This window comes from Heteronotia binoei, chromosome 1, assembly GCF_032191835.1.
Source record: "Heteronotia binoei isolate CCM8104 ecotype False Entrance Well chromosome 1, APGP_CSIRO_Hbin_v1, whole genome shotgun sequence".
Taxonomy (NCBI): Eukaryota; Metazoa; Chordata; class Lepidosauria; order Squamata; family Gekkonidae; genus Heteronotia; species Heteronotia binoei.
The window spans coordinates 18265973-18292984 of NC_083223.1; the positions used below are offsets into that span (position 1 = coordinate 18265973).

The following is a 27012-nucleotide window of genomic DNA, read 5'->3' on the forward strand; positions in this document are numbered from 1 at the left end:
ACAAGCATTACTGCGCAGACGCACTGGGCGTATCTATGCATCACTATAGGAGGTTGCGAGTTATTTTAAGATAGGTACTTTATTTTCAAGGTGCCAGGTCCATAGCTGGTACTGTAAAAAATAATTGCTGTTGAGAGATTCTGAATCTCAAAAATTCTAGAGAATACTCCCCTCGTCTTCCTCCATGCTGTTTCCCCACCATTTCCAGTATCAAACGAGGGGGTGGAACACCTGCCCAGGCAACCACTCGATGAGCAACAGGTAACCAAATACCTGTTTTTTAAGAAAAGAAAAGATGATGATATTGGATTTATATCCCATCCTCCACTCCGAAGAGTCTCAGAGCAGCTCACAATCTCCTTTCCCTTCCTCCCCCACAACAGACACCCTGTGAGGTAGATGAAGATATTGGATTTATATCCCGCCCTCCACTCAAGAGTCTCAGAGCGGCTCACAATCTCCTTTACCTTCCTCCCCCACAACAGACACCCTGTGAGGTAGATGAAGATATTGGATTTATATCCCGCCCTCCACTCAAGAGTCTCAGAGCGGCTCACAATCTCCTTTACCTTCCTCCCCCACAACAGACACCCTGTGAGGTAGATGAAGATACTGGATTTATATCCCGCCCTCCACTCCAAAGAGTCTCAGAGCGGCTCACAATCTCCTTTACCTTCCTCCCCCACAACAGACACCCTGTGAGGTAGATGAAGATATTGGAATTATATCCCGCCCTCCATTCCGAAGAGTCTCAGAGCGGCTCACAATCTCCTTTACCTTCCTCCCCCACAACAGACACCCTGTGAGGTAGATGAAGATACTGGATTTATATCCTGCTCTCCACTTGGAATCTCAGAGAGGCTCACAATCTCCTTTCCCTTCCTCCCCCACAACAGACACCCTGTGAGGTGGGTGCGGCTGAGAGGGCTCTCACAGCAGCTGCCATTTCAAGAACAACCTCTGCCAGAGTTATGGCTGACCCAAGGCCATTCCAGCAGGTGCAAGTGGAGGAGTGGGGAATCAAACCCAGTCTGCACACTTAACCACTACACCAAACTGGCACTACACCAAAGAAAATTTTGCCCCACCCCAAGTGATCTTTAAAATCAGTTACACTGTTTGATACAGAACTCACTTTCTTCCCTTTTCCAATTCCCCAGAATAAGGTATACATCTGGAATGGCCAACCTGTGGCTCAGGAGTCACATGTGACTCTTTCACACATATTGTATGGCTCTTGAAATCCCCCACTGCCCCATCAGCCAGCTTGGAGAAGACATTTGTCTCTTTAAATCACTTCTCCAAGCTAAGCCAGCTGGCAGCTTGGAGAATGCATTTGGAGTTGCTTTCTTTCCACCCTCTCTCAGCATCTATTTCCCTCCCATCCTCTCTTCCTTCCATCTTGCAGCTCTCAAACATCTGATGTTTATTCTATGTGGCTCATGTTAAGCAAGTTTGGCCACCCCTGGTATACACTATTAACCATGGTGCTGCCGAAATTGCTTCCACCTCAGAAATACACACTTATTGTCAGTGTACACTCATGGAAGGAAAATTTCTTTTAAGTTAATGGATCTAAATAGGTTAGAATGACAGCCTCGTGCCAAAGAGTGCAGAAATTTTGGAACACTTTAATAACAAAAATTGAAGCAATTGTAAGGGTAACCATTCCTCGCACCCCTGAATTTGTCCTTCTGAATCTATGGTCAAAGGGGGATTTTCCAGAATTGAAATCAGCATTTATCTCATTACTACTCTTAGCAGGTAAACTACTTCTTGCTAAACATTGGAAAGCTACTAAATTGCCATCGCTGACTTTATGGTTTCAGAAGGTTTGGGAAATTATAATCCAAGACAAAATTGCCTCCCAACTCACTTTAGGGGATAATCCTAGGATAGGAGAAAACTTTGTAGAGAAATGGTTTCCTTTTTTGGACTTTGTAAATAATAGTTCATCGAAGAAAAGTGTGATGCCAAAGAAGTACCTAAATTTTATTATATATTGAATAGCAGTTGTATGTACTAAGGTAATTCTTTTTATAAGAAAATTGTGCAACCGCTTACGGGGTTTTTTTTTCTCCCCTCTTAAATTTGTGTGAGTGTGTTGTTCCCTGTGATGTATGTGCTAGTAATGTTGTTCAAGGCAATGTTATATGTCTATTGAGATTCGATGTTTATTGCGTTTTACAATATAAAAAATTTTAAGTTTAAAAAAGAATGACAGCCTAATTAGCGACTGATTTTTCAAATGTGACTACTACATATTGGGCATACACATCCTTATAGGAGGCTGTGAGTTATTTTCAGACAAGTATTTTGTTTTCAAAGTGCCAGGCCCTCGGCTGGTGCTATTAAAAAAATAATTTATACAACAGATGCTCCCGTCTAAAGCTCTCTATCAGTCAGTGCCAAATGATCTCCTTGACTTTGAGATTAACTGAACAGTTTTATTGCATTTCATTAAAAAGTTGTAGTTATTTTGCTGTGCACAATCATTCATGTTATATGTACATCTACTGTGCATTCCACATACAAAAACAAGCTCAAAAAAAGGCAGTAGACTTGCATTCCCTTTAAAAGTCAGCCCCCCTATGTTAAGTATTTCCATATACGACTCTCAGAAAGCCACATCTGTACCCGAAAAACCAAGATAGTCTGAAAAAAATCTGCTCCAGTTTATCCACGTCCAGTGCACTTGGGTTTAAACAAAACAGACAATATTCCAAGACAATTGCTTCTTTCAGTTCAGGTTTTGTGTGCGCTACTGGCAGCTACAGAAGTTTATATTTGCAGACAAACTGAGCAACATTACCCAACATCACAAGCGTGTAGTTTACGCATTTTTCACTCACAACAGAAGCACCGTCAGTCATTTTCTCCCAGTACAACACAGCATGATCTGCTATCTCTGCCATGTCTACAAGATACCCTGAGCCAAATGCGGAGATCAGACCTTTCCAGTGCAGAAGGGTCTCACCTAGAGAGTCCATAAAGGACATCCTGGTGGAAGCGAGGAGAAGCAAGAGAAGCAAAGCAGCAACAATAAACTTCCACGAGAAGAGCGGAGAAATGGAAGCCGTTTTCTCCTGAGGCAAAGCAAGTTTGTCCACATCCGCCAGCTTAAATTGCTCCCAGTGGCTGGTGTCGAAGCCTTTCATGGTGGAGTTGATGTCCACCGTAGGACAAGGCAACCTGGTCTCCTTGATCACTTTGATCTTCTCTCGGAACTCCTGCATCTGCTGCAAGAACACAATGGGCTCCGAGACGTCCTTAAAGGCTTCCGCGATGTTAAAAGCCATCCGTTGCTCTCGTATGATAGTGTTCAGCTTGTTGATTTCCGGGTCGTAGGCCTGCATGACGGCGAGCTTCATTGTCTCGAAGTCTGACAAAATCTCGTTCTTCTTTTGCTCCAGCGTGTATTGCAATTTCTCAAAGAACTCTTTGACTCTGTCATAGTCTTTGGTCAACATCTGGAGGGCTTTCCTTTTACTCGTTTCCAGTGTGTCCAGCCGGGAAAGCGCATCCCCGCAATGCCATATTTCAAACCCCTGGAACAGTGTCTCAAAAGCACGTTTCTCCTGAAAGTAAGCATCTTCGATGGAGCAGAACACGTGCTTTATGTGATCCCCTCGAGTGGCACAGATGCCGCATATCAACTGTGTGTCAGTCTGGCAGAAAATGTTGAGAGGCTGGCCGCTGTGCACCTTACACACCGGCATTTTTGTCGTCCCTTTGATTTTGTTATATTTCTCCACAATACCTTTGAGGGAATAATTGACCTGCAGGCTGTTGACCCCCGTCACTGTAGTTTCCTTCCTGCAAGTGGGACATTTGAAGAGAGACTGTCTCCAAATCACATTTCGGGCGTTTCCCTCCAGGATCCCTTCCAAACATTTCTTACAAAAGTTGTGCGAGCAGGGCAGCGCGCGAGGATCATCGAACAAGCTACAACAAATGGGACACGTCAGGTCTTCCTCGAGAAGCTCCATTGCCGTCTATGACAAAAGAAAACAAAATTTCAGACTATATTTTCATGGTTACAGTTCAAGAAGTTTCACTGGTTTTTGGGCAGCCCTAATAAGAAACTCTGTGAAACATCTTTACACTACACGACAAAATTTTTTACAGCTATTATTTCACTGGAACGCATTTTTTTTTTAAATCTGAATTCAAGTAAGACTAGTAAATTTTCCCCTGCCCCAAACCTAAATGCAAGCAGTTGCAACGTTACTCGATAAAAAGAACAATATTGTAATACAGGGATGGCCTAACTGAAGCTCGGGAGCCACATGTGGCTCTTTCACACACATTGTGTGGCTCTTGAAGCCCCCTCACTGTCCTGCCGACTGGCTTGGAGACAACATTTCTCTCTTTAAATCACTTCTCCCAGCCAGCCGGCAGCTTGGAGAGTAGCTTTCTTTCCATGTCTCCTTCCCTCCCCCTATCTATTGTCCGCCCTTCCTTCCAGAGAGAGCCAGTTTGGTGTAGTGGTTAAGTGTGCGGACTCTTATCTGGGAGAACTGGGTTTGATTCCCCACTCCTCCACTTGCACCTGCTGGAATGGCCTTGGGTCAGCCATAGCTCTGGCAGAGGTTGTCCTTGAAAGGGCAGCTGCTGTGAGAGCCCTCTCCAGCCCCACCCACCTCACAGGGTGTCTGTTGTGGGGGAGGAAGGTAAAGGAGATTGTGAGCCGCTCTGAGACTCTTCGGAGTGGAGGGCGGGATATAAATCCAATATCTTCTTCTTCTTCTTCTTCTTCTTCTTCTTCTTCTTCTTCTCCTTCTCCTTCTCCTTCTTCTTCTTCTTCTTCCTGTCCTGTGGCTATCAAACATCTGACATTTATTCTCTGTGGCTCTTACGTTAAGCAAGTTTGGTTGTATAATTTTTTTATTTTTTTCTAATTATTTTACAATGTTGTTAATTTGGAATTTATCTTAATATTTTTAAGCAAGTTTGGCTACCCCTGTTGTAACACAACTAAGATGTTCCATCACTGCTACTTCAGGTATTTTTGGCACACAGAAGGACTCAGGTTCAATCCCCAGCATCTCCAGTTAAAAGGACCAAATATAAATGATGTGAAAAACTGCCACCTGAGACCATGGAGAGCTGCTGCCAGCCAGACTAGACAATCCTAACACTGACACTCAATAGAACACAGTATCTTTAAGCGTTCCCTTAAACACAAATATATATTTGCACCAGGCAGCAGCTCACAGGAGCAGAGTTCTGGAACCTCTAAATTGTATTGTGCTCTTTCTTTCTTAAACCCCGCCCCCCATACTTGCTTCTGGGCTCCATTTGTTCAAACCCACTGTGAGAATTTTGCTGAACTCTGAGATTTGACAAACTTCCCCCACAAAAATGGGGAAATAACCAAAAGCAGACAGATGGAAATCATCATGCCACTGTGGTCACACAGAAGTAATTTTGAAAGTATGATGAGAGTAAGGTTTTATGACGACAATTATAATTCAAGAAGCATTTTATGGTAGATGTTGAGCTGCTATAATTTAGTACGCCTTCCGGTGATACCAGGGGTGTGTGGCATATGCAAATGACCTGTGCAAATGAGTTGTGCTAATGAGCTCCAGCACCTCTTTTTCTACAAAATGACCCTTGATTTGCGTGCGTGCGTGCACACACACACACACACGGATCCATAACATAAAGAGGACCCTTAACTGAAGATCATATGAACTGCAGACCAAAGTGGTGTAGTGGGCACTGCTGGACTAAGATCTGGGAGATCCAGGTTCAAATCCTCCTGCCCTGGAAGCCTGCTGGGTGACCTTGGGCCAGTTACATACTCTCGGCCTAACCCACCTCACAGGGCTGTGGTGAAGATAAAATTGAGGAGAGAACGCCATAAACTGCTTTGGGTCCATTGGGGAGAGAGGTGGAGGGAGATACATCAAGCAAATAAATAAAAATCAAACCTGACAAATCCCAAGTGCCAGGTCAGCTAGGATAAAAGGAATAAAAAAGGCCAACGCCATGCTGGGAATTATTAGGAAGGGAATTGAAAACAAATCAGCCAGTATCATAATGCCCCTGTATAAATCGATGGTGCGGTCTCATTTGGAATACTGTGTGCAATTCTGGTCACCGCACCTCAAAAAGGATATTATAGCATTGGAAAAGGTGCAGAAAAGGGCAACTAGAATGATTAAAGGTTTGGAATACTTTCCCTATGAAGAAAGGTTAAAACGCTTGGGGCTCTTTAGCTTGGAAAAACATCGACTGCAGGGTGACATGATAGAGGTTTACAAGATTATGCATGGGATGGAGAAAGCAGAGAAAGAAGTCCTTTTCTCCCTTTCTCACAATACAAGAACTCGTGGGCATTCGATTAAATTGTTGAGCAATCGGGTTAAAACGGATAAAAGGAAGTCCTTCTTCACCCACAGGGTGATTAACATGCGGAATTCACTGCCAAAGGAGGTGGTGGCAGCTACAAGCATAGCCAGCTTCAAGAGGGGGTTAGATAAAAATATGGAGCAGAGGTCCATCAGTGGCTATTAGCCACAGTGTATGTGTGTGTGAGATTTTTTTGGCCACTGTGTGACACAAAGTGTTGGACTGGATGGGCCACTGGCCTGATCCAACATGGCTTCTCTTATGTTCTTAATTTCATTGCAGCACCAAGCATTCCCAGCTATTATTTTGACAATTATCACGGTTACCCCCATTCAGGGGTCATTTTGTAGAAAAATAGGTGGCAGAGCTCATTAGCATAACTCATTAGCATATGCTGCCACCCCCCTCCGCCAAAAGCAACCCAACACAAGAAAGGAGAGCCCCAGGTGAGTGAGGCCTGCTTGGGCTGGCTAAAGACCCATCCAGCCCAAGCAGGCCCCCCCAGTCAAAAGGCCAGCAAGCCACCCACCACCCACCGCCCAAAATCACATAAGAAGTGGAGAAAGGGTGGCACAGGTTTCTCCAGGGGTTAATGAAGGCTGCTGAGGGTGTGACAAAGCTCCTAGTGGCTGGCTGGCTGCCTGTTCTCCTAATCCAGGGATTGTTATGCAGCTGTATCTACTATTCAATAGACAAGGGAGGTGGGGAGGAGGAGGGAGAACCCTCAGAAAGGTTCAGGAGCTGTGATCCTGTGAGCTCCTGCTGAATCGGAAGCCTACCCCCATTTCTATTTACCTACCTCAAAGGTTTTGCCACGTCACAGCTTGCAGTGTGTTTAGTGGTCGGCTTTGTGGTAACAACAATTAGGAAATGTGTTCGTTCAAACAACATAACCCCGAAGGCTGGAAAAAATGGTGGTGGGAATGGGGCCGGTTCCTAGACAATTTGTCAAGGCCTGTAAAAGAAACCTGCTCCTCTCAAGCAAGAGTGAAGTTGCACCTTTAAGGCTAACAAAGTTTTACTCAGAATGTAAGCTTTTGTGTGCTCTAAGCACACTTCATCAGACAATCAGACTGAGGAAGTGTGCTTAGAGCACACGAAAGCTTACATTCTGAATAAAACTTTGTTGGTCTTAAAGGTGCTACTTGACTCTTGCTTTGTTCTACTGCTTCAGACCAACACAGCTGCCCACCTGGACCTATCTGCGCCTCTTAAAATAGCAATTCGGTTCTTGGAAGGAAAATGAGCCATCCCTAGGGTTGCCAAGCCCAATTCAAGAAATATCTGGGGACTTTGGGGGTGGAGCCAGGAGCAAGGGTGTGATTAAGCACAACTGAACTCCAAAGGAACTTCTGGCCATCACATTTAAAAGGACTGCACTCCTTTTAAATGCCTTCCTTTTTTTGGGAATAATGACAGACAGAGGCACCTTCTTTTGGGGCTCACAAAACTGGTCCCCCTAGTCCAATTCTTTTGCAACCTGGGAGGGTATTTTGGGGAGAGGCATCAGATGCTATACTGCAAATTTCGTGCCTCTACCTAAAAAAAAAAAAAAGTCCCCTCCCCCAAACCCCAGATACTCACAGATCAATTTTCCATTATACCCTATGGCAGGGGTGGCCAAACTTGCTTAGCATAAGAGCCACATACAATCAATGTCAGATGTTTGAGAGCCGCAAGACATGAATGTGAGATGTTTGGGGGAGGGAGGGTAGGAAGAAAGGGAGGAAAAGTGGGAAGAAAGCAAATAGATGAAGAGGGAGGGAAAGGTGGAAAGAAAGTAGCTTTAACTTTAAATGCATTCTCCAAACCACCAGCCAACGGGGCAGTGGGGGCGACAGAACATAATTGAAGCCATGTTGGATCAGGCCAATGGCCCATCCAGTCCAACACTCGTATGTCACACAGTGTCCAAAATACACACACACACACACACACACACACACACTGTGGCTAATAGCCACTGATGGACCTCTGCTCCACATTTTTATCTAACCCCCTCTTGAAGCTGGCTATGCTTTTAGCTGCCACCACCTCCTGTGGCAGTGAATTCCACATGTTAATCACCCTTCCGGTGAAGAAGTACGTACTTCCTTCTATCCATTTTAACCTGACTGCTCAGCAATTTCATTGAATGCCCACGAGTTCTTGTATTGTGAGAAAGGGAGAAAAGGACTTCTTTCTCTGCTTTCTCCATCCCATGCATAATCTTGTAAACCTCTTATCATGTCACTCTGCAGCTAACGTTTCTCCAAGCTAAAGAGCCCCAAGCGTTTTAACCTTTCTTCATAGGGAAAGTATTCCAAACCTTTAATCATTCTAGTTGCCCTTTTCTGCACTTTTTCCAATGCTATAATATCCTTTTTGAGGTGCGTGACCAGAATTGCACACAGTATTCCAAATGAGACCGCACCATCGATTTATACAGGGGCATTACGATACCGGCTGATTTGTTTTCAATTCCCTTCCTAATAATTCCCAGCATGGCGTTGGCCTTTTTTATTGCAAACGCACACTGTCTTGACATTTTCAGTGAGTTATCTACCACGACCCCAAGATCTCTCTCTTGGTCTGTCTCTGCCAGTTCACACCCCATCAACTTGTATTTGTAGCTGGGATTCTTGGCCCCAATGTGCATTACTTTGCACTTGGCCACATTGAACCTCATCTGCCACGTTGACGCCCACTCACCCAGCCTCAACAGATCCCTTTGGAGTGCCTCTCTGGTTCTCACCACCCTGAACAATTTAGTGTCATCCGCAAACTTGGCCACTTCACTGCTCACTCCCAACTCCAGATCGTTTAGAGAGCCACCTAGTATGCGTGAAAGTCACAGTTTGGCCACTCCTGCCCTGTGGGAATCGGTCTCCATAATGAAGAGCCCAGCAGACATTCCCCCCCCCCGCTTCCTGACGACCCTTTAGAGGGGGGGGGCTCCAAACCGGGGGATCCCCTGCCCCCACCTGGGGATTGGCAACCCTAGCCATCCCGTAGCCGAGGAGACGCCAAAGTGGCCGCCCCACGACGGCCCCTCGTCGCCAGCAGGCCGCGCCATTGCCGAGCCCCTCAGCCTCCACATCTCCCCCCAGGGCGGCCGCGGCCTACCCTCCGCCGTCAGCCCCCGATTCCCCGCCGGCTGGTCTCCGCTCACCTTCCCGCCGTCGCTCTCCGCCTGCCTGGCCAGCCGCCGCGCCCGTCCCCCGCGCGCCCCAGCCTGGCCCCGCCTAGGCCGAGGGAGGAGCCGCCGCTCCCGCTCCGCCCAAAATCGAAACTGGCCTGAGGAGGAGGAGCGGCCTTTCCTCTCGGGCCTGCCCTTGACTGCCACCTGGGGTTGCCAATCCCCAGGTGGGGGCAGGGGATCCCCCGGTTTGGAAGCCCCCCCCCCCCGCTTCAGGGTCATTAAAATGTCTGCTGGGCACTCCATTATTCCCTATGGAGAATGATTCCCATAGGAAATAATGGAGAATACTGGGGGGGGGGGGTATCTGGGGCTCTGGTTGGGGGGGCTGTTTTTTGAGGTAGAGGCGCCAAGTTTTCAGTATAGCATCCAGCGCCTCTCCCCAAAATACCCCCCAAGTTTCAAAAAGATTGGACCAAAAAGAAGGTGCCCTTAGACTTCATTATTTCCAGTGGAGGGAAGACATTTAAAAGGTGTGCGGTCCCTTTCAGTGTGATGGCCAGAACTCCCTTTGGAGTTCAGCCGTGCTTGTCAAAGCCTCGCTCCTGGCTCCACCCCCAAAGTCTCCTGGCTCCAGCCACAAAGTCTCCTGGCTCCACCCCCCAAAGTCTCCTGGGTCCACCCCCCCAAAGTCTCCTGGCTCCAGCCACAAAGTCTCCTGGCTCCACCCCCCCAAAGTCGCCTGGCTCCATCCCCCAAAGTCTCCTGGCTCCAGCCACAAAGTCTCCTGGCTCCACCCCCAAAATATCCTGGCTCCAGCCACAAATCTCCTGGCTCCATCCCCAAAGTCTCCTGGCTCCAGCCACAAAGTCTCCTGGCTCCAGCCACAAAGTCTCCTGGCTCCACCCCCAAAATCTCCTGGCTCCACCCCCAAAGTCTCCTGGCTCCAGCCACAAAGTCTCTGGGCTCCACCCTCAAAGTCTCCTGGCTCCACCCCCCAAAGTCTCCTGGCTCCAGCCACAAAGTCTCCTGGCTCCACCCACAAAGTCTCCTGGCTCCACCCCCAAAATCTCCTGGCTCCACCCCAAAGTCTCCTGGCTCCAGCCACAAAGTCTCTTGGCTCCAGCCACAAAGTCTCCTGGCTCCACCCCCAAAATCTCCTGGCTCCACCCCAAAGTCTCCTGGCTCCACCCCCCAAAGTCTCCTGGCTCCAGCCACAAAGTCTCCTGGCTCCACCCCCCAAAGTCTCCTGGCTCCAGCCACAAAGTCTCCTGGCTCCAGCCACAAAGTCGCCTGGCTCCATCCCCCAAAGTCTCCTGGCTCCAGCCACAAAGTCTCCTGGCTCCACCCCCAAAATATCCTGGCTCCAGCCGCAAATCTCCTGGCTCCATCCCCAAAGTCTCCTGGCTCCAGCCACAAAGTCTCCTGGCTCCATCCCCAAAATATCCTGGCTCCAGCCACAAATCTCCTGGCTCCACCCCCAAAGTCTCCTGGCTCCACCCCCCAAAGTCTCCTGGCTCCAGCCACAAAGTCTCCTGGCTCCACCCCCAAAATCTCCTGGCTCCACCCCCAAAGTCTCCTGGCTCCAGCCACAAAGTCTCCTGGCTCCACCCCCAAAGTCTCTTGGCTCCAGCCACAAAGTCGCCTGGCTCCACCCCCCAAAGTCTCCTGGCTCCAGCCACAAAGTCTCCTGGCTCCACCCCCAAAATATCCTGGCTCCAGCCACAAATCTCCTGGCTCCACCCCCAAAGTCTCCTGGCTCCACCCCCCAAAGTCTCCTGGCTCCAGCCACAAATCTCCTGGCTCCACCCCCCAAAGTCTCCTGGCTCCAGCCACAAAGTCTCCTGGCTCCACCCCCCAAAATCTCCTGGCTCCACCCCCAAAGTCTCCTGGCTCCAGCCACAAAGTCGCCTGGCTCCACCCCCCAAAGTCTCCTGGCTCCAGCCACAAATCTCCTGGCTCCACCCCCAAAATCTCCTGGCTCCAGCCACAAATCTCCTGGCTCCACCCCCCAAAGTCTCCTGGCTCCACCCCCAAAGTCTCCTGGCTCCACCCCCCAAAGTCTCCTGGCTCCAGCCACAAAGTCTCCTGGCTCCACCCGTCAAAGTCTCCTGGCTCCAGCCACAAAGTCTCCTGGCTCCAGCCACAAAGTCGCAAGGCTCCATCCCCCAAAGTCTCCTGGCTCCACCCCCAAAATATCCTGGCTCCAGCCACAAATCTCCTGGCTCCACCTCCAAAGTCCCCAAATATTTCTTGAACTGGACCTGGCAACCCTACTGCCACCTCCTGCCCCTTCAGGCCGGCTGCCTCCTCAAGGGATGAGGCCCCTTCTCACCTCAGTAGGGAAAGGAGGGAAAGGGAAGTCGCCAATGACAGAACACTGCAGGGATGGCTTTTATTGCCCTCCCCAAAAGGTTTATTCCTGGATTGTTTGAATAAAGGGGGGGGGGGGGTGAATGACCTCACCCTGTGTGCATGCCATAAACCCCAGGCAAGGATGATCTCAGCCTGCTAATCCTTCTTTTGTCTCATCCCTGCATGGCCCTGGGGAAGAACATTTTTAAAAAAAAACATGAAATTTCTACATTACTTTATCTTGAAAGACTAAAATGGCATGTCTTCTAATAAGTCAAGGGTCTCTTAAAGGTAATACGGGTTATTTATTGTTATTATTTTACAGAGCACTGCTGGATCAGACCACTTGGCCCATCTGGTCCAGCATCCTGCCTCACACAGTGGCTAACCACTTCCTCTGGTTCAGGGGTGGCCATACTGTGTCTCAGGAGGGACAGCGGCTCAGTGGTAGAGCATCTGCTTGATAAGCAGAAGGTCCCAGGTTCAATCCCCGGCATCTCCAACTAAAAAGAGTCCAGGCAAATATGTGTGAAAAACCTCAGCTTGAGACCTTGGAGAGCCACTGCCAGTCTGAGTAGACAAGACTGACCTTGATGGACCCAGGAGGGTCTGATTCAGTAGAAGGCAGCTTCATATTTGGGGAGGGACAGTGGCTCAGTGGTAGAGCATCTGCTTGGTAAGCAGAAGGTCCTGGGTTCAATCCTAAACCTAAAAAGGGTCCAGGCAAATAGGCGTGAAAAACCTCAGTTTGAGACCCTGGAGAGCAGCTGCCAGTCTGAGTAGATAATACTTTGATGGACCGAAGGTCTGATTCAGTATAAGGCAGCTTCATATGTTCAGTAGGAGGAAGGATTCAGGCGCCACATTGGCTTGAAGGGGGCCTGGCTTGGATTGGGGCCAAGGCAGCACTTGCTGAGTGGGTGGAGACCTTAAGCCAGGGGTGGCCCGCCCAACTGTGGGGCTAAGGAGCCACATGTGGCGCTTTCACAATTATTGTGTTGCTGAAAGCCCTCACTGCCCCATTGGGAAAGGCAATTCTGTCTTTAAATCACTTCTCCAAGCCAACTGGTGGCTTGGAGAATGCATTTAAAGTTAAAGTTGCTTTCTTTCCACCTCTCCCCCATCTGTTTTTTTCCTTCCTTCCAACACCTGACATTCATGTCTTGCAGCTCTCAAACATCTGATGTTTATTCTATGTGGCTCCTACATTAAGTAAGTTTGGCCACCCCCTGGCTTGGAGTTAGACCAAAAACTGGGACGGAAGTCCTGAGAATCTCATCGTAACGATTACATTTCTTAAAACCTGCAAAATTCTGTGCGTTGGAAGTTGGTGGGGTTTTGGGGGGGGGGGAGGGGAGAGTTCCACAGGGACAAAATCCATGTTATCCTTTTTGTTGAGGGTAAAAAAATAAGGTCAGAGCTGCTGGCAGATGGTGCAAAGTAAAGTTTTTTTAAAAAATCCGAATTAGACTGCATGCAGACGAAAGCTTATATCCAGAATTAAAGTTTGTTGCTCTTAAAGGTGCCACTGGACCCAAACTTTATTCTGTTGCTTCAAACCAACACAGCTACCTATCTGAATCCAACATTTATTTATACACACACATACTTAATTACCAGCTGGAAATTTATTACACCTTTTGCCAGCAGGGTTCTTTAATGGAATCTGTTCATCTTTTGGTTCAGTGTTTGTTGAACATAAGACCATAAGAGAAGCCATGTTGGATCAGGCCAGTGGCTCATCCAGTCCAACATTCTGTGTCACACAGTGGCCAAAAAAACCCAAGTGCCATCAGGAGGTCCACCAGTGGGGCCAGGACACTAGAAGCCCTCCCACTGTGCCCCCTCCAAGCACCCAGAATACAGAGCATCACTGCCCCAGACAGAGAGTTCCAATGATAAGCTGTGTCTAATAGCCACTGATGGACCTCTGCACCATATGTTTATCCAATCTCCCCATATGTTCCCCAGAGAGCACTGAGATCTAGTTCCCAAAACCTTTTAAAAATCCCTGGGCCAAGAGAGGCTAGATTGAAGACAACGAGGGAGCAAGCCTTCTCAGCAATGGCCCCCCCGATGGTGGAATCAACTTCCAGAGGTGGTGCGAGCCCTGCGGGACCTGAATCAGTTCCGCAGGGCTTGCAAAACCACCCTCTTTCAGCTCGCTTTCAAGATAGAACCTGGCTAAATTGACTTCTAGCCATCTAGCCATCTTATATATGACTGTGAATTGTAGCACCTTAATTATTAACTTATAACAGCTGTTTTATCTATTTTAACCTAATTTATAACGGTAATTTAATTGTATTTTAATTTGTCTTTTGTATTGATTGTATTTTATTGAAATCATGGTTGTTCCATGTCTGTGAGCCGCCCTGAGCCTGCCTTTGGCGGGGGAGGGCGGGATACAAAAATAAATGTACCTTTACCTTTACCAATCCCCTCTTGAAGCTGGCTGTGCTTGCGGCAGTGAATTCCACATGCTAATCACCCTTTGGAAGAACACAGAAGACTAAAATTCCCCTGAGGAACCCCAGTAGCATAACTGGGATTTTTTTGTCTCCTTGCATTCTTTTTTTACTGGGACCAGCCAGAATGACTGAAAACACTGTGAAAAGAAGCAGCTGTGTTAGTCTGTTTCAGCAAAAAAATTAAATTAAAAAAGAACCCAGTGGCACCTTAAAGACAAGCAAAATTTATTCCTTGAGCTTTTTTGTGTCACTGCTCATTTCCTCAAATATGGTATCATATTCAGATACATATCTTTAAGGCTATACCTTTTCCCCTCATCTGGTGAAGTGTGCTTAGAGAGCACACAAAAGCTCACGTTCTCAATAAAACTTGGTTGGTCTTAAAGGTGAAACTTGACTCCTGCTTTGCTCAAATGAAGAGAGGGCAGAACTGCTCACTTCCTACTTTTCCTCAGTCTTCTCTTCTGAGGGAAACGGTGCTCAACATGGCAAAAACAGAACATATAAGGAGGGTATGAAGTTCCAACCTAGGATCAGCATAGGGGTAGTTCATAAACACCTAGTTTCTTTAAATGAAACTAAGTCCTCAGGGCCAGATGAATTGCATCCAAGGGTTCGAAAAGAGCTTGCGGGTGTAATTTCTGAGCCTCTGGCTATTATTTTTGAGAATTCTTGGAGAACAGGAGAGGTGCCGGAAGATTGAAGGCGGGTGAATGTTGTCCCCATCTTCAAGAAGGGGAAGAAAGAGGATCGGGGTAACTACCGACCCATCAGCTTGACGTCTATACCTGGAAAAGTTTTAGAACAAATCATCAAGCAGTCGATCCTGGAACATTTAGAAAGAATGGATGTGATTACTAAGAGCCACCATGTTTTTCTCAAGAACAAGTCATGTCAGACTAACCTGATCTCTTCTTTTGAGAAAGTGACTACCTTGCTGGATCAATGGAATGCTGTAGACATTGTTTATCTTGATTTCATTAAGGCTTTTGATAAAGTTCCACATATTATCCTCGTTGACAAGTTGGTAAAATGTGGTTTGGATCCTGTTACCATTAGGTGGATCTGTAACTGGTTGACAGATCGCACCCAAAGAGTGCTTGTGAATGCACTCCTCTTGGAGAGGAGTGACAAGTGGAGTGCCTCAAGGATCTGTCCTGGGACCTGTATTGTTCAACATCTTTATAAATGATTTGGATGAAGGAATAGAGGGGATGCTTATTAAATTTGTAGATGATACTAAATTGGGAGGGGTTGCAAACACAGAAGAAGATAGAAACAGGATACAGGATGACCTTGCAGGCTGGAAAACTCGGCTAAAATCAATAAAATGAATTTTAACAGGGATAAATGTAAAGTTCTGCATTTAGGTGGGAAAAATTCACTGCATGGTTATAGGATGGGGGAGACTTGTCTTAGCAGTAGTATGTGCAAAAAGGATCTAGGAGTCTTAGTGGATCATATGCTGAACATGAGTCAACAGTGTGATGTGGTGGCTAAAAAGGCATAAGAACATAAGAGAAGCCATGTTGGATCAGGCCAATGGCCCATGTAGTCCAACACTCTGTATCACACAATGGCCAATATATATACACACACACACACACACACACTGTGGCTAATAGCCACTGATGGACCTCTGCTCCATATTTTGATCCAATCCCCTCTTGAAGCTGGCTATGCTTGTAGCCACCGCCACTTCCTGTGGCAGTGAATTCCACATGTTAATCACATGTTGGGTGAAGAAGTACTTCCTTTTATCCATTTTAACCTGACTGCTCAGCAATTTCATTGAATGCCCACGAGTTCTTGTATTGTGAGAAAGGGAGAAAAGGACTTCTTTCTCTACTTTCTCCATCTCATGCATAATCTTGTAAACCTCTATCATGTCACCCCGCAGTCGATGTTTCTCCAAGCTAAAGAGCCCCAAGCGTTTTAACCTTTCTTCACAGGGAAAGTGTTCCAAACCTTTAATCATTCTAGTTGCCCTTTTCTGCACTTTTCCCAATGCTATAATATCTTTTTTGAAGTGCGGTGACCAGAATTGCACACAGTACTCCAAATGAGACCGCACCATCGATTTATACAGGGGCATTATGATATTGGTTGATTTGTTTTCAGTTCCCTTTCTAATGATTCCCTGCATGGCGTTGGCCTTTTTTATTGCAATCACACACTGTCTTGACATTTTCAGTGAGTTATCTACCATGACCCCAAGATCTCTCTCTTGGTCAGTCTCTGCCAGTTCACAACCCATCAACTTGCAAATTGCAACCATCAAATTGCAAATGCAATTCTGGCCTGTATCAACAGAAGTATAGTGTCCAGATCACGTGGTGTGATGATATTGCTTTACTGTTTAGCCTGGAGAGGAGGCGGCTGAGAGGTGATATGATCACCATCTTCAAGTACTTGAAGGGCTGTTATATAGAGGATGGTGTGGAATTGTTTTCTGTGGCCCCAGAAGGTAGGACCAGAACCAATGGCCTGAAATTAAATCAAAAGAGTTTCTGGCTCAACATTAGGAAGAACTTCCTGACTGTTAGAGCAATTCCTCAGTGGAACAGGCTTCCTCGGGAGGTAGTGGGCTCTCCTTCCTTAGAGGTTTTTAAACAGAGGCTAGATGGCCATCTGACAACAATGAGGATCCTGTGAATTTAGGGGGAAGTGTTTGTGAGTTTCCTGCATTGTGCAGGGGGTTGGACTAGATGACCCTAGAGGTCCCTTCCAACTCTATGATTCTATGAAATATCTTTAAGGTGCCACTGGACTTTTGCTTTAGAAAACATTATGCAAGCTTTCAGGTTCTTGAGAACTAGATGTTGACTTGCAGTGTTTTGTAGGGCTGCTAACTCCTAAATTGGGAAATTCCTGGAGATATGAAGGTAGGGCCTGCGGAAAGTGAGATTTGGGGAGGGGAGGAACCTCCATGGTGTAATAATGCCATATAGAGTCTACCTTTCAAGCAGCCATTTTCTGCAGGGTGAGTTATCTCTGTCATCTGGAGGTCTGCTGTAATTCCAGCAGATCTCCAGACTAGGGTTGCCAATCCCCAGGTGGGGGCAGGGGATCCCCCGGTTTAAAGGCCCTCCCCCCGCTTCAGGGTCGTCAGAAAACAGGGGGAGGGGAGGGAAATGTCTGCTGGGAACTCTGTTATTCCCTATGGAGATTTATTCCCATAGAAAATCATGGAGAATTGATCCACGGGTATCTGGGGCTCTGGGGGGGCTGTTTTTTGGGATAGAGGCACCAAATTTTCAGTATAGCATCTAGTGCCTCTCCCCAAAATACCCCCCAAGTTTCAAAAAGATTGGACCAGGGGGTCCAATTCTATGAGCCCCAAAAGAAGGTGCCTCTATCCTTCATTATTTCCTATGGAAGGAAGGAATTGAAAAGGTGTGCCGTCCCTTTAAATGTGATGGTCAGAACTCCCTTTGGAGTTCAATTATGCTTGTCACAGCCTTGATCTTGGCTCTACCCCTAATTTCTCCTGGCTCCAACCCCAAAGTCTCCTGGCTCCACCCCCAAAGTCCCCCAGATATTTCTTGAATTGGACTTGGCAACCCTACTCCAGACCCCACCGGGAGGTTGGCAACCCTAGCTCTGCACCATATTGGCTAGTCCTAATAAAAGGGATTATATGGATTCCTCCACCAGAGCTCTTTCAAAAAACTCCGATACGTGAATCCAGCATAGGGGCTTCTTCCTCAAGTTTCCATTCTCTTTTTTAGAATTGTAACTATTGCAATGAGATTTTAGAACTTCGTCTCAATTTTTAATCTAAATCTAGGGCTTTTTTTGTAGCAGGAACTCCTTTGCATATCAGGCCATACATCCCTGATGTAGCCAATCCTCTAAGAGCTTATAGACCTCTTCTTACAGGGCCTACCTTAAGCTCTTGGAGGATTGACTACACCAGGGGTTTGTGGTCTATTATGCAAAGGAGTTCCTGCTACATAAAAGCCATGATTCTTCCTTCCCCCCCCCCCCAACCCCGTGCTGCAGCCCCAATCCAAATTGGGCTCCCTTCAAACTTCTGCACTTTGCACGTGTAGGGTTGCCAAGTCCAATTCAAGAAATATCTGGGGACTTTTGTGGTGGAGCCAGAAGACTTTGGGGGTGGAGCCAGGAGACATTGGGGGTGGGGCCAAGAGCAAGGTTGGAACAAGTACAATTGAACTCCAAAGGGAGTTCTGGCCATCACAATGAAAGGGACTGCACACCTTTTCAATGCCTTCGTTCCATTAGAAATAATTAGGGTTGCCAAGTCCAATTTAAGAAATATCTGGGGACTTTGGGGGTGGAGTCAGGAGACTTTGGGGGTGGAGCCAGGATACTTTGGGGGTGGAGCCAAGATCAAGGCTGTAACAAGCATAATTGAACTCCAAAGGGACTTCTGGCCATCACATTTAAAGGGCCATCACCTTTTCAATGCCTTCCTTCCATAGGAAATAATGAAGGATAGGGGCACCATCTTTTGGGGCTCATAGAATTGGACCCCCTGATCCAATCGTTTTGAAACTTGGGAGATATTTTGGGGAGAGGCACTAGATGCTGTACTAAAAATTTGGTGCCTCTACCTCAACAAACAGCGCCCCCAGAGCCCCAGATACCCGCGGATCAATTCTCCATGATTTTCTATGGGAATAAATCTCCCTAGGGAATAATGGAGTGCCCAGCAGACATTCCCCTCCCCCCCCCTGCTTTCTGACGACCCTGAAGCGGGAGGAGGGCCTCCAAACCAGGGGATCCCCTGCCCCCACCTGGGGATTGGCAACCCTAGAAATAATGGATAGGTGCACCTTCTTTGGGGGCTCATAGAATTGGTCCCCCTGGTTCAATCTTTTTGAAACTTGGAAAGTGTTTTTAGGAAAGGAATCAGATGCTATACTGCAAATTTGGTGCCTCTACCTCAAAGAATACCCCCCCAGAACCCCAGACACCCGTTCTCTATATGGAATCGTTCTCCATATGGAATAATAGAGTGCCCAGTAGACATTTCCACCCCCCCCCCCCGCTTTCTAAAGCAGGGGGGAGGGCCTCCAAACCGGGGAATCCTCTGCCCCTACCTGGGGATTGGCAACCCTCCCTCTCTCACACACACACACACATACACACACACTTACTGGGTCTGGTTACTTGCTCTGAAAAATGAAAGCAAAACAAATGGAAGCTGCTGCTGACCCTTCCCCATAAAGTGCTTCCTGTTTCCTGCTTCCTGCTCAACTTTAAAGGCACACAAACAACAGAAACACACACACACACATTTTAAAACGGGACCTGTTTTCAGGTTTCTAAACCTGCCGGAGCTCTAGAGGTACATGGTTGCTGTGGGGGCGGGGTTTCCCCTGCCGGCCAGCTGGCTGGGGGCGGGGGGAAGCCTGTAAAACAAGGGGATCCCCCGCTGGGACCTGGGGATTGGGAAGCCTATGCACGTGTCACTTTGGATCAGGTTGTAAGTCGGTAACTGCAGACCAAGAAGCAGTCCAAGAACTGAAGCTTGTAACACGTGGAGGCTGGGGTGAATCATCGCTGTGCTATATAAAGTCCAGTGATATCACAGAGCTCAGTTCCGCACCAACACCCCCCCCACACACACACACACACACCACAAGGTTCTTCTTTCTTCGCTTTATTGAAATAGTACTACCAAAGTTCAACTTACCAAAGTGTTCAAAACAGAATCCTCCGTCGTCTCCTGGCAGCCTTGGAGCTCAACTTCTGCTCCACTGCAGTTCTGCATTTCCCCCATTCTTTCTTCCTTTAAAATAATCAAGTAGATGGAATAAAATAAGCAAGATGGCCACCCCATTTCACTCAGTGATTCTTAAACTGTATTCTTCTGAGTAAATCTAAATCAAGGATGGCCAAACTGTGGCTCGGGAGCCACATGAGGCCCTTTCACACATGTTGTGTGACTCTCAAAGCCCATACCACCTTGTAGGCCACCTTGGAGAAGACATTTCTCTCTTTAAATTACTTCTCCAAGCCAAACCAGCCAACACCTTGGAGAATTCATTTAAAGTTATTTTCTTCCCACCTCACCCTCCTCTCACCCCCATTATTTGCCTTCCTTCCTCCCTCCCTCAAACATCTGATGTTCATGTCTTCTGGCTCTCAAACATCTGACATTTATTCTATGTGGCTCTTATGTTAAATTTGGCCATCCCTTCTCTAAAGTTTTTCAGGGCATCACTAGAAGGTGTACTGGAGACCTCTGATCAGATCTCCCAGTGGCCTCACCCAGCCTCCAAGTCTGGACAAATAGCAAAAATCCAGTTACAAAACGCATTATTTAGTGTAGTGTGAATGCACCTTAGATGCTCAGCTTTGGGGCTGGTGTGTAGTATTGAGGAATACAGTCCTTCAATGTGGCTCCACAGTCCCCATGTCCACAAACTTGATGTCCAGCTCAAGAATGAGAACCATCAATGGATGTATTAAACCCACATTAGGCCACATCGCTCTCCTGCATCTTCAAAGACAAGATGCTCTTCTTTGTGAATATAGAAAGATCACTGAAACAGGGAGTTGCCCTTTCACAAAGACATGGCTGACACAGGTTTACCCAGGCTAAGGTCCCAACACCCAGCAATAAGGTCTGCAGAAACCCTGCCACTACAGAATTTCAATTTTAGGAATAAATGGTTGAGAATGTGGATGACATCATTTCCACCCTATCTCCGCACCTTGATAAACACCTGTGAAAGACCTGTGTCATCAAGTCACAGCTGACTTAATGGTGACCCCATAGGATTTAGAGGGAGTTTGTTATTGCCTCCCTCCACATCATGACCTTTATATTCCCTTGGAGGTCTCCAATCCCAATACAAGCCAGGGTCAACTCTGCTTAACTCCTGAGATCCGAAGAGGTCAGGGTAGCCTGGGCCGATACTTACCATCAGGGCTTATTTTTGTAGCAGGAACTCCTTTGCATATTAGGCCACACACCCCTGATGCAGCCAATCCTCCTGGAGCTTATAGGGCTCTTAGTACAGGGCCTACTGGAAGCTCCAGGAGGATTGCCTGCATCGGGGGTGTGGCCTAATATGCAAAGGCGTTCCTGCTACAAAAAAAAGAGCCCTGCTTACTGCCACAAAATGGATGGAAGACAGCTAACAGAATACAAATAGATTTTTGCAGATGTGCAGATCTGTTGTTTAAATGGGTCAAAATACCAGGGCCCAAATGTGATTGTGGTACAGCCCGCCAAACTACTTTTCACCTGTCACAGGAATACAAGCAATGTGCTTTCCAGGGAGATGTGATGGACTTCTTTGAACTTTCCCCAGCTGCGTCTCAGTGGATTGAAAATTTAGACATTAGTATTTAGTGTAATCACTAAATACATCCTGGAGTGTGAAGTCAAATGGGCTTCAGAAAGCATCACTAACATCAAAGTGAGCGGAGATGATGGTATCCCAGTTGAGCTATTCAAAGTCCTAAAAGATGATGCTGTTAAAATGATGCACACATTATGTCAACAAATTTGGAAAACACAACAGTGGCCACAGGATTGGAAAAGATCAGTTTATATTCCAATCCCAAAGATCGGTAATGCCAAGAAATGTTCAAACTATCGCACCATTGCACTCATTTCACATGCCAGCAAGGTCACGTTAAAGATCCTACAAGCTAGGCTTCAGCGGTATGTGGATCGGGAACTACCAGAAGTTCAAGCTGGGTTTCGGAGAGGTAGAGGAACCAGAGATCAAATTGCCAACATTTGATGGATTATGGAGAAAGCACGGGAGTATCAGGAAAACTTCTATTTCTGCTTCATTGACTATGCTAAAGCCTTTGATTGTGTGGATCACAACAAACTGTGGCAAGTCCTTAAAGAGATGGGAGTACCAGACCACCTCACATGTCTCCTGAGAAACCTGTATAAGGGTCGAGAAGCAACTGTCAGAACGGGATATGGAACAATTGATAGGTTTAGAATAGGAAAAGGAGTTCGACAAGGATGTATATTGTCACCCTGCTTATTTAATTTATATGCAGAGAACATCATGAGGAATGCTGGCCTGGATGAAGCACAAGCCGTAATGAAGATTGCTGGGAAAAACATTAACAACCTCAGATATGCAGATGACACTACTCTAATGGCAGAAAGGGAGGAGGACCTAAAGAACCTCTTGTTGAGGGTGAAAGAGGAGAGCACAAAAGTAGGCTTGAAACTCAACATCAAAAAAACTAAGATCATGGCATCTGGCCCCATCACACCTTGGCAAATAGAAGGGGAAGACATGGAAGTAGTGACAGACTTCACATTTCTGGGATCCAAGATCACTGCAGATGGTAACTGTAGCCATGAAATTAAAAGACGTTTGCTCCTTGGGAGGACAGCTATGGCAAACCTGGGCAGTATAATAAAAAGTAGAGACATCACCCTGCCAACAAAAGTCCGTATAGTCAAAGCGATGGTATTCCCAGTAGTAATATATGGATGTGAGAGCTGGACCAAAAGGAAGGCTGAGCGCAGAAGAATAGATGCTTTTGAGATGTGGTGCTAGAGAAGACTCTTTAGAGTCCCTTGGACTGCAAGAAGATCCAGTCAGTCAGTCCTAAGGGAAATCAACCCAGACTGTTCACTGGAAGGTCAGATGCTGAAGCTGAAGCTCAAATACTTTGGCCACCAAATGAGAAGGGAGCACTCCCTGGAGAAGATCCTGATGCTAGGAAAGACAGAAGGCAAAAGAAGAAGGGGATGCAAAAGATGAGATGGCTGGACAGTGTTACTAATGTAACAAACAAGAATTTGAGCAGACTTCGGAGGATGGTGGAAGACAGGAGGGCCTGGTGTGACTTTGTCCATGGGGTCACAAAGAGTCGGACTTGACTATGCGACTGAACAGCAACAACATTTAGTGTGATCATTTTTGTATTATTATATGTTTCCTGTGTGTAATTTTGCCATATGCTAAACAAATAAAATAGAGCAAGACTCAGGTACCTGGATATGCTTCGTCTTGGCAGCTTTTTACTGTAATCCAGTTGCTTACGGCTGGTTCTTTGTGCTGCAGATAACCTTGCTGACTTATTAGCATCTTCCTCAGTCTTTGCTGTGATAATAGATACTCCTCTTTAAAAGGAAAAAAAAAAGTCAACTCTGCCGTGAGACTATAATTTGAACAATCTGTCTTCCTCTTCGCTAGGCTGAGATAGTCATTAAAGTAGTACAGCAGGAATCCTCAAGGGTCCGTATTTTATTTTTTAAAGTGCATATGGAAAAATCTTTTTCTTATCGTGCTTCACGGTTGCTAGACATTCTGCCCTTTAAAAATAAGTCTCCTGTCCAATTCAAGTTATTTCCCTTACCATCTTTTGTTGCTAAAGCGGCACTTTGCGTTCCTGCTTTTACAATGCCAGCAAATGAAGGGCCATTCACATCTTGCCTGCCATTGTGACAAGAAGAAAGATCTGAGTGATGCAAGAGGAGGAAGTGGGGGGTTACTACAAGCAGGCTACCAGCAACTGCAGTCCCTCCAGGCTGACTTTCCCTAGCCTCTTTTCACAGGTTTTTAGTCTAAAGCATGGCAGAACTGCCCAGATAAATTTCAATATTCTTTGCTTGTCTGTTATTTATTCTGTACATTTCTTTTTCTGTAAGCTGTTCCGGGCCCCTCTGGGAAGGAAAGTGGCCTTAAAATGCTGAAATAAAAGTAAGTAACATACAGGCATCCGAGTCAAGAAAGACTGTGTGAGTCAAAGGATATCAGTGAACTTAATTTGTACCACACCCTGAACTTCCTGGGGTATCTTGGTCAAAGAAAAAGAGAAATATCAGAAACATGGGTCTTAAGATCTCTTTAGAACAGGGGTGGCCAGTCTGCTGAATTCTATAAAGCCTATGAGGAGTCTTTACTGTTACCATTTAAGCGTCTCATTGAAAAGATTCAAGATGAAGGCCAAATACCAGCTTCATGGCAAGAAGCTACAATACCCTTAATTCCAAAAGAAGATGCAGATTTGAAAGATATAAAAAATTATCGTCCAATCTCTCTTCTAAATCTGGACTATAAAATTTTTGCTGCAATATTGACACAACGTTTGAAGAACGTTCTGCAGTCTATAATACATCAAGATCAGGCAAGGTTCCTTCCTAGAAGATATTTGAAAGACAATGTTAGAACAGTTTGCAACATTTTGGAAAATTATGAAACTCCACCAGAGAAACAACTGGCTTTAATCTGCTTGGTTGCTGAGAAGGCCTTCGATAATGTTTGTTTGGTAATTTATGTTACAGCAACTGAAAGGTATGGAATGTGGTGAAAATTTCTTGAGAGCAGTAGAAGCAATATACTCTTTTCAAAGAGCAAAGGTGGCAGTGAACGGTGAATTAACAGATGCAATTAATATTCAAAAAGGTACAAGACAAGGCTGTCCACTGTCACCACAACTTTTTATTTTATCTCTAGAGATACTGAACAATCAGATAAGAGAAGATATAAGTATCAAAGAAGCAGTGATAAAAGGTGAACAATAGAAATTGAGAGCTTTTGCAGATTATCTAGTTTTTATATTAGAGAAACCAATAGAGTCAATAGACTGTCTTATAAACAAGATTACACAATTTGGTCACTCGGGCAGGACTGAAGATTAATTACCACAAAACAAAATTTTTGACAAAGAATACGACGATGGAACAATCTCTTCAGCAAAAATCAAGGTTTTTGTACGAGAAAAGAATCAAATATCTAGGTGTACTTATCTCAAATAAGTGTAGCAATCTAAAAACAGACAATTATGATAAACTACTCAAAGAAATTAAAAAATTTGGAAAGGTGGCATGACTTGAACCTATCCTTAATGGGAAGAATAGCCTTGATAAAAATGAATATCCTTCCAAGGTTGTTATTTTTGTACCAAACTATTCCAGTATTTCTAAATAATGTTTTTTTTCAAGACCTGAATAAGATGGTCTCCAAATATGTTTGGCCAGGCAAAAAAACTAGAATCAAACTAAAGACACTGTAAGACTCCAAATTAAGAGCAGGTATGGGCCTTCCAGACTGGCAATTGTATTATAAAGCTTCTGTGCTTTTGTGGGTAAAAGACTGGATGTTACTGAATGACAAGAGACAATTGTTGATAGAGGGACATGATCTTACTATGGGGTGGCATGCATACCTATGGTATCAAAGACTTGAAGGACATTCTTATTTCAAGAACCATTGGTTTCGAAAATCTTTGTATCATACGTGGTCATGGTTAAAAATGAGAATTTATCAAAAAATTCCAAGATGGGTCTCCCCAGTAGAAGCATTTACTCATCCAAATCTTCTATAAAACCAAATCAGAACTACAGATATGAGGATTTGTTGGGAAAAGATAATCAATTGAAAACTAGAGAAGAGTTGGAAAATATGGACATGAAAATGAACTGGTGGTTGAGAATGTAAGTTGAATCTAGATATGCTAAAGATAAGCTGACAGGTTTCAACACAGAACAATATCCATTTAACAAAATACTTGTAGGCCCTCAAGAAAAGCTAATTTCTAAATTATATGCATCTACTACAGATGAAGACACGAGACGAAGTTGTAAAAGATTGTATGGTCCAATGGGTGAAAAACTTTGGTCACAACATTACATTAGAAGAATGGGAGAGATTGTGGAAGTCCAATGTTAAATTATCTAGGTCAGTAACTTTTAAAGAAAACTTGTATAAGATGTTTTATAGATGGTACTTGTCTCCACAGAAATTGTGTAAGATCGATATTAATATGTCTAACAAATGTTGGAAGTGTATTAAACAGGTTGGTTCCTTTTATCATATGTGGTGGACATGTGAGACGGTGAAGAACTACTGGATAATGGTTCATGAACTATTACAGAAAATTATGAAGATACAGATTCAATTCAAACCAGAATTGTTTTTATTGAATATATTTCCTGAGGACTATTCTAAAGAAATGAGACATCTGTTGGCACATTTCAATACAGCAGCCAGGATTCTCTTGGCACAGAAATGGAAATCTCAGGAAATTCCTATGAGAATGGATCTAGTGGGAAAAACCTTGGAAACAGCAGAGCTGGGAAATCTAAGGAAGAAGCAAGAAAATATTGGATGAAATTCTATGCCTGGATAGACAAGATTCTTAAGATTCTCTGGTGTGAGCTCATATCACCTTTTTTCCTGTATTTTGTAGCACGATTGCCTTTATTGGAACTGTCAGATTTATTAGACACTTTAACAAAAGATTTATAACATAAAATATTAAAATGTTGATGATGCATAGTTTAGAGATAATAACGTGACAATTTACGTATTTTAAGAAAGTATTACAGATGTAGATTTATATTTTTAAAGTATTTTTTCTAGTTGTGAACTTACATCTCTTTTTTTTCCTGTACTCTGTAACACAAAATCCCCTTTATTGGAATTGTCAAATTAAATAGATATTTTAACAAAAAGATTTATAACACAAAATATTAAAATGTTGATGATGCATAGTTTAGAGATAATATGTGACAATTTACGTATTTTAAGAAAGTATTGCAGATGTAGATTTATATTTTTTGAAAGTATTTTTTATAGTCGTGAACTTACATCTCTTTTTTTGTTCCTGTTCTCTGTAACACAAAATCCCTTTTATTGGAATTGTCAAATTCAATAGACATTTTAACAAAAAGATTTATAACATAAAATATTTAAATGTTGATGATGCATAGTTTAGAGATAATAATGTGACAATTTATAT

The 27012-nt window shown here is 45.1% G+C and overlaps 1 protein-coding gene across 1 annotated transcript; it reads right to left on the bottom strand.

Annotated features, from left to right (window-relative positions):
- Positions 1–2426: 2426 nt before the first annotated feature.
- Positions 2427–4007, bottom strand: TRIM13 (tripartite motif containing 13). Its single transcript, XM_060231433.1, has one exon. It carries the CDS (start codon positions 3987–3989, stop codon positions 2772–2774), a length of 1218 nt encoding a protein of 405 aa, XP_060087416.1. The 5' UTR covers positions 3990–4007; the 3' UTR covers positions 2427–2771.
- Positions 4008–27012: the final 23005 nt, after the last annotated feature.

Bases quoted from the DNA above. Each gene is read 5' to 3' on its own strand.
- TRIM13 (XM_060231433.1), bottom strand. From the start codon at position 3,989: ATGGAGCTTCTCGAGGAAGACCTGACGTGTCCCATTTGTTGTAGCTTG.